Source organism: Gossypium arboreum, chromosome 5, assembly GCF_025698485.1.
Source record: "Gossypium arboreum isolate Shixiya-1 chromosome 5, ASM2569848v2, whole genome shotgun sequence".
Lineage (NCBI taxonomy): Eukaryota > Viridiplantae > Streptophyta > Magnoliopsida > Malvales > Malvaceae > Gossypium > Gossypium arboreum.
Genome location: NC_069074.1, coordinates 63,265,504 through 63,273,226, shown reverse-complemented (window position 1 = coordinate 63,273,226; position 7,723 = coordinate 63,265,504). Strand labels below are relative to the sequence as shown.

General features: G+C 30.5%; 1 protein-coding gene across 1 annotated transcript; it reads right to left on the bottom strand.

The window, feature by feature from the left end:
• Window positions 1–5,119: 5,119 nt before the first annotated feature.
• On the bottom strand, window positions 5,120–7,504 carry LOC108451914 (hsp70-Hsp90 organizing protein). Its single transcript, XM_017749620.2, has 3 exons — window positions 7,151–7,504; window positions 6,273–6,461; window positions 5,120–6,024 (listed from the first exon to the last, which is right to left on the bottom strand). Exons 1-3 carry the CDS (start codon window positions 7,328–7,330, stop codon window positions 5,500–5,502), a joined length of 894 nt encoding a protein of 297 aa, XP_017605109.1. The 5' UTR covers window positions 7,331–7,504; the 3' UTR covers window positions 5,120–5,499.
• Window positions 7,505–7,723: the final 219 nt, after the last annotated feature.

Genomic DNA, 7,723 nt, shown 5'->3' with positions numbered 1-7,723 from the left:
CGGTTCAGAGTCAGATAACAAGTGAAATCTAGGTGGATTCTTCCTTAGGTGTCGTCTTTATCAATTGCTTTTCTTCAAGTCTTTTTCCAAATTTTCTCTTTGCTTTAATCAAATTAGTTAATTAGCTTAGATAATTAGTTTAATAAACAAACCCTTTTATTCCTAGGCTAGATAATAAAAAGATAGTTATTACTACTACTTTTGGTTACCTTAGGTAAGATATCCCAGTCTTGCCATTACTATACTATTGTTCGATAGGTGCGCTTGCCTTTTCATCGTGATAATAGTTAGTCTAGGTTTGATCTTTATTATAAATATTTATTACTTGTTACGAATCACGCGATCAAACATAAAAGTCCTAAACAACTTAAAGTATATAAAAATAACCTATAATTCAGAATAAATAAATAATAATAATATAAAACCTAAAAAATATGATATTGGACTCATATATAACCGAAAGTAAGTTTTACAATCTAACCTAATATAATTTAAACTGGAATTAAAGCCTGAAACTTGTAATTTTTCTTAAAAATCTCGTCCATACATTTTGTTTGGACAATTTTCACTAAATCAGCCATAACTTGTACTCTCGAGCTTGAAATTAGGTGATTCAAAGTGCGTTTCAAAATTAAGAGCTAACTCTTCGAATGGTATAAATACATCTCAACTCATAAATTCATGGATCCCATCTAAAAACTATTTGCAAGTCAACTGATCTTTTGAGCTTGAAAATTAGTAACTTCAATGAAATTAAGTTATGAAATTTACCTCGTCCACGCATGTATCATATCCAAAATTGGACTTCAAGTTTTGTGGTTTTTTGAGCTTGTCAAATGGACTTATGAAAGGTTAAATCCAATATGTTATTGGCTTGAAATTTGGGCCCATACTTGTATCATAAGTTTTTCCATGTACCCGAAAGGCCTTTGGAAGTAATATCCCATATTCATGTGTTAGAAATAAGTTTTGTACATGAATATTTTAAGTAAAGGGAAGAGTTTGAACAATATAAAGTCATACAAGGAAAAAAACAAAGAAGTAAATAAGTGATCTTAATAATGCCCTTGTTAGAATGGGCTTTATAAGGACTGATTGGTCATAGGTACCCAATATCAACCATTTCATCTAGATGTTAAAAAGGTAGGGAAAAAATATTGAAACAAGGTTAAAAGGATATAAATTGTGACAACATAAATTGTGCCAAATGACAACATTGTGCGTAGACCATAAAATACAAAATAGGAAGTAATATATAAATGATTAGATATTTCAATTGATGAAAAATATGTTTTTAGTTTTGTAAATTTTACTCTTTTTTTTCCCTTCTTAGAGATACATAAAGACATGGTAAAACAACCACAAAAGTAAGTACATAGAAAACTTAAGATTGTCCATATGGATTTAGAAATACGATTTAGGTTCAGGGTAAAGTTAATTTTCTTTTGGGAGGAATCAATTTATATATTTTATGATAATAAAATATAATTTCGCTCATTTTAATAGTTTATATTTTTATAATTTTTAGAGGATTAAATTAATTTTTATAATTTTTAGAAGGATTAAAATATAATTTTATCATTACAAATTTAAAATTTTATAAATTATATCTGACCCTATCAGCACTTAGATACGAAAACAAAATATTATTCCTAATTGGTAAACGAAATAGTTCACAGCGCAAACTAACTTTGTATCTTACAATTATATTGACTTTTATAAGCATAATTTGCAGTTGAGTTATACGTAAGGTAAACTAACTTTAAAATCCTTTTATAATCTTTATATGAGTATTATTTCACGCGAAGTAGAAAAATAATATAAAATTTATATTATACACTTTATAAAAATGATTTTATAACATTTATGCTAAGCTATTAACATTAAGTGTCCATGCAAGAATAATAGTCTTTATAATATGAGAAAATTATTAAAATAATCACTCAACTATTAATTTTTTTTTTGTCATTCAACTATGAAAAGTTATAAAATAGTCACTCAACTATTCAATTTTATCTTTTTGTCACCCAATTATCTTGAATTTTTGGTGTTTTTATTTTTATGTTAGCTATCTGATTATAAAAAAATTGAATAGTTGGATGATTATTTTGTAACTTTTATAATTGAGCAACCAAAAAGAAAAAAAACATAGTTAGGTAACTATTTTATAACTTTTTATAGTTAGATGACCAAACAAAAAAAACTATAGTTGGGTGATCTCTATTGTAATTTACCCTTGTCAAATTCAGACTTGTATAAAACTAATTTCTTAAACTTAAGTAATGTATAAGTGTTTGGAAAGTTATAAGAGACTTATATTTAAGTGTATTTAATTGTAATTACTCATAAAATTACCCTCAATTCTCAACCCCTAATAATTGGGCTTTTCCTATTACACTCAATTTAGTAAGATCCATGAATTATAATGGTTAAACAAATATGCCACACATTTATAATTACAAACAATTACACTTAAATCTATTTTTTTATATTACTAAAATAATTTCAAACAATATCATAATTATATTAGCTCAAATAATTTGGCTTTTATGTCTGAGCTTTAAAAGAATAAATGAGCTGAATTGCAACTAACATAAAAGTCACTGAGTTTTATGTTTAACTTAGCTCTCTAAGTTCGAGTGTCTATGTAAATGTGTGTATTTTTTCACAATTTTTTTTAATTAGTAAATTTGCAACCTCCTGATTTATTAAAGTCTGTATTACAAATTTCATCTTAATTAACCATTGATATTAGTGGTTAAGTATATTAATTTTGTGTTTAAGATCTTGAGTTCGATTCTCAATTCAATCATATTTTTTTACTCTTAAGCGTATTTGATTTTAAATAAAATATGTTTTGTTGTCAAAATAATTTTAAAGTGTTTTTAAATGAATTTGTTAAAAATATATATTAAAAATAACTCAAGTGGTTATTTTAAATATTGTGTCTCTTGGGTTTGTTTTGAAATAAACAAATAAATTAAGTATTTAAATTACTTTTTATCCATCAAAGATTAATTAAATCCATTTTACCTTTGATTTGTTTTATTATTATTTTGTTACAAACCGAAAAACCCACTTTCTTTCCTCTAATATTTTCCCAAGTTAACCCCAATTTCAAAAATGAGTTTTCTTGCTTTCATCTTCTTGTCCGTTCCTTCAATTTTTGTTTGAGAATTTTCTTTTAGCGTGGGTTGCTATTAATTTTTGAAGCCATAGGTTGATTCTTTGATTGCAATTCAACGGTAAGTATTCAAGTTTAGTATACTATGCGTTTTTCTAGAGGTGTTGGTCGTTGGATTGTGTTTAATCAGATTAGTTACCTTGTATCAATTCTAATGCATTTTAGGAGTAGAGCAAGAGGGAGTGGACGATCCTCCAACACTTTAGAATTTGTGTAATGGCAACTCGTTCATCGGTAAGTGTGTGGTTGTGTTATGGAGGGTTATTTTAGTTCAATTGGGGATCGTTATTAGTTATGTTTCTGCGAATTGTCATTTAAATTGGTTACATTAATTATTAATTTTAGTTACATTAATTATCAATTTAGGTTTTGGGATTATTTGCGTTGCATCAGCATTAGAAAAATACCAAGTGTGTAACGAGACACTCGAAAAACAGAAATTGGTGAAAATCGAAATTGGGGCCTGTCGATGCCATACGGCCATGTGATAGGCCGTGTACGAGGCTATATGTGACACACGGGCTAGGCCATTTTGGGCATATGGGCCCAAATTTTAAATTTTTTCTCTAGGGTCGTACATGTCATCCTAATCAACTGTGGGTCTTCCGAAGGGTCGGTATGTGAGGTATAAGTCTTAAAGCATGAAATTTGTCACTCTGTTAGGTTGAAATTGACGTAAATAATATCTACATGAGCATTGTGTAATATGATATGTATGAGCATGTTTAGTATAACATATTTGTTATACGAGCATGCATGTGATATATGTTCTAGTATCTGTTATTATGTTTTATCTGATGTTCTATCTGTATCTGGCTATAGGGTGGGTTATGTATTAAAAGGATTAAGTATTTTGTACAACGCGATATTTCGCCAATATACTGGTAGCAAAGCTGCGACTATTCTGAAAAGTGTAGTATGAACACTATGCGGTGTATAGGGCTAGGTAGGTGGTTTATGCCGCATGTGGTGTGTTGGGATGGTCGGAATTAGTGTGTAGAGGATAGGGATAGGATTTTGCATATCTATATCTGTGTGATTCTATTATAATTCTGATTGTGCAAAAGATTTATGTCTGTATATATACTGCCATGAGATTGAATCTGAATTTATGTTTATGTATGCGTTACACATTGAGTTATCAAAACTCACTCTCTATCTATCTGAGAATTTCAAGTAACCCTCTGACTTGGGCGGGTTGGTGCGACGGGAGTTTGGTTGTGCCCATGTTACCGTAAAACTACTTTTACTTTAATTTGGCTTACTTAAATTTCGGTTTTGAGAGTTTTGTATAATTTGGACTCTCTGAACTTTTAGAACTGTTTTTGATTTCGAACTTTTATTTCGGTTTTTTTGTTTAGCATAATGATAGATTAAACGATTTTTATGAAAACGACAATTTGTCCGAAAATAACAATTTTCAAGGAAGCAAAATCGATTTACCAAAGTATAACGTTTTAAGAAACACAACTGCAAAATATTCAATTTTAACTTAAAGATGTAAACAAACAATGATTTTAATTTAAAAAAGTATATCCACACGTTTTCCAAACAAATCGGGCTTTCTAAGTAACAACGGTTTACGATAATTTCATATAAAAAGGAAGTTGGATTTATAATGTTTCTTCGTAACACTTCTGGATTCGGCCATAATGTCTAGGCCGGATTTAGGGTGTTACGAAATTAATTAATTAATTAAATTGAATTGATTTAATTATTTAATTTATTTTAATTTTAAAAAAAATAAAACTTAGCTCCATTGCAATAAACTATGAAAATGAATAAAAATATAAAATCATTGAATCGGCTTTTATGGAAATTATCGTATTCTACAATCAAATCAAAATTAGTATGGCAAATGTTAAATAAGATATACTGCAAAAATATGAATGAAATAAATTAGCGTGGCGTATATATGACAATGAAAAGGAATCGTTTATTAAATGCGATGCCAATAGATTCAACGGTTAGTGACAGATAGTAATCAAATACATATCATATAACAAAGAGTTTTAGATATTCAGTACCAACTATACAAATAAATAAGATACAGATTTTGTATTAACTTTCCAGGAAAGGAGAAAAAAGAAGAAGACGACAACTATGATATAAATATGTGCAGCCATTTCCTACATATCCAACGCAACCTGAAATTTTTCAATGGAGGAATTCAAAGCAGGGAGACAACTGTAAAATATGGTTCCCTAGCTTTAGATGTACATCATAGATCAATCAAAACTTCTCCAACTCCTCTTTACGAAAATGTTTAGGAATTGGAAGATTCATTCATATCAATCTATTAACCTCATCCCATTTCACTTCACCGGTTGAATGCCAAGAGTTCTTACCCGGAACCGGTATTGAGGCTGAGACTCCTCTTCACTGTCATCATCATCATCACTAGAGTCATCTTCAACTTTATCCCACCGAGCATAGTCCAAAGCTGAGTGTCCCTTCGGTTTGGGGATTGCATGCCATCCTTTGGAATCTTTGATGCCCTGTTCTATAGGAGCAGCAACTACAGTTCTTTGAGCCACACTCTTCTGTTCTGAGTGTCCCTTGGGTTTAGGTATCTTGTCGTGTCCTTTGGAATATTTTTCATTTGGTCCTTGAGGTGTAGCAACTACTTCCTGCTCAGCAGATCCTTTAACATTGGGGAAAATCATTGTTTCTTTTACCAGATCCTCATTAGGCTGAGCATTCCGATCTTCCCAAACAGCTGGCCGTACAATATCTTCCTTTGCATCATCTTGTTCCTCTCCTTCCTCCACTGTATAGGGTTCCCCATGTTCTTCCTCTTCTTCCAACTCTGCTTCAGACTCGGGTATTGGAGCAAGAGCCTTCCCTTAAACAAAGAAAACAAAATCTGAAGATCAAACACATGTCAACTTAAAACAGACCTATTGGAACCAAATGAAGCAATAGCATTTGAAACGATGATGAACAAATGATTGATTTTATATTCGCCAAGAGCAAATAATGGCAGAGTCTATGTGAAATGATACGAAAAAGTACTGCAGTAACAAACAAGACGCCACACAAAATAGTTGAGAAAGATTTACAACCAAACAGTAATGAGAGGATGTACCACTTGCGTCCTCAAGCGAGCTTGAAGGTTATAATAAACTTCCAAAGAGGGATTCAACTCTATGAGCTGGTTGACATCAAAGAGAGCTGAATTGTACTCCTTTAACGTGACGAGTGTTTGCGCTCGCAACATCAAAGCTCCAGTATGCTTGTTGTCAAGCTCAAGAACAGAGGTACATTCTTCTGCTGCCTAAGGTTGAATTACTAACATCAGTTTGCAGACAACATTTTCCATGCATTGAAGTAAAACGGATAAACTATGATGCCACACATATAAAAGGAAAAAACATAGAAGCAAACATAATTTGTTCATAACTAGTTTTACCACATCATCTTAAGATATGCAAACCCTCTAAAGGAAGAAGGTAGAAAGGGTGCCTCAATCCCACATCAGAAATGCAATGTTGAAAGGACAACATATGACCTTAAGATATAGTACAAAAATAAATATGTAAAAAGAATAAACATGTGGAAATGAATTTATACAATGACGAATTATATATAATTGCAATGTGTATCAATTAATACTACGACTTTATGACAATGATTTTAGTTTATAAATTTATACAAAATCAAATACAAACCCATATATATATATACACACACATTATATCCAAAAGCATTGAAATTATAATACATAATATCCCAAATGAAACATGAAACAAGAATTAAAATTGATTTGTTGTTTTCATATTCATCCATCAAAATAAGATTGGAAAAACTCTCACAAAACCAACTTCTGCCCATGAAAAAAGAAATTGTCGGTGATCCCAAAATCCGAATACTTCAATCAGAACAAAGATTATTTCAAAAAAAAAACTACTGAATAAGAAAACCCAAGAAGCAAAATCATAGGCAATTGACAAAAATAGGGAAAACCTTTTTGAAATGATGTAATTTCAAGTAACAAGCAGCTCTATTACTGTGCAAAGCGATCTTTTGAGGCTTGGTCCTAGCAACCGCCAACGCCTCCATGTAGTAAACAAGGGCTTCTTCATACCTCCCTTCTCGATACATCTGGTGGGCCCTCTCGATCTTGTTAAACGACGACGTCGCCATATTCACCCGCCACCAAGTTCTTCCGATCTGGTTAATCTGTTATGAGATTCTCAATGGAACAGATTTCCTTTTAATGATATAGAGAAAGACATAAAAAAAAAAAAAAGTGAGTTGGAGTTTCCATAAAATATGGTAATTGCAGTGTATTGTAATTAGACATGCCTAAGGATTTATTATTATTGTTGTTATTGTTATATAATTTATTTATATAATTTTAAGGTTATTTATATAATTTTTTTGGAAATTATTGATAAGGTGATAAAAATTGTTGTAAACAATTTTATAACGAGAATGTATACTTTAGTTGATTAAATTATAAAAAAAAAAGCCATTTCCAAAATAAATTACAGTAATGGGTTGTTTTGTTCAAAAATTATTGGAAAGGATCGATTT

Excerpts from the sequence above, each read along its gene's own strand:
- LOC108451914 (XM_017749620.2), bottom strand. The coding sequence starts at position 7,330 with ATGGCGACGTCGTCGTTTAACAAGATCGAGAGGGCCCACCAGATGTAT. Across the intron at positions 6,462-7,150 it reads AATTACATCATTTCAAAAAG|GCAGCAGAAGAATGTACCTC; the intron begins GTTTTCCCTATT and ends ATTCAACCTTAG. Across the intron at positions 6,025-6,272 it reads CTCGCTTGAGGACGCAAGTG|GCTCTTGCTCCAATACCCGA; the intron begins GTACATCCTCTC and ends GTTTAAGGGAAG.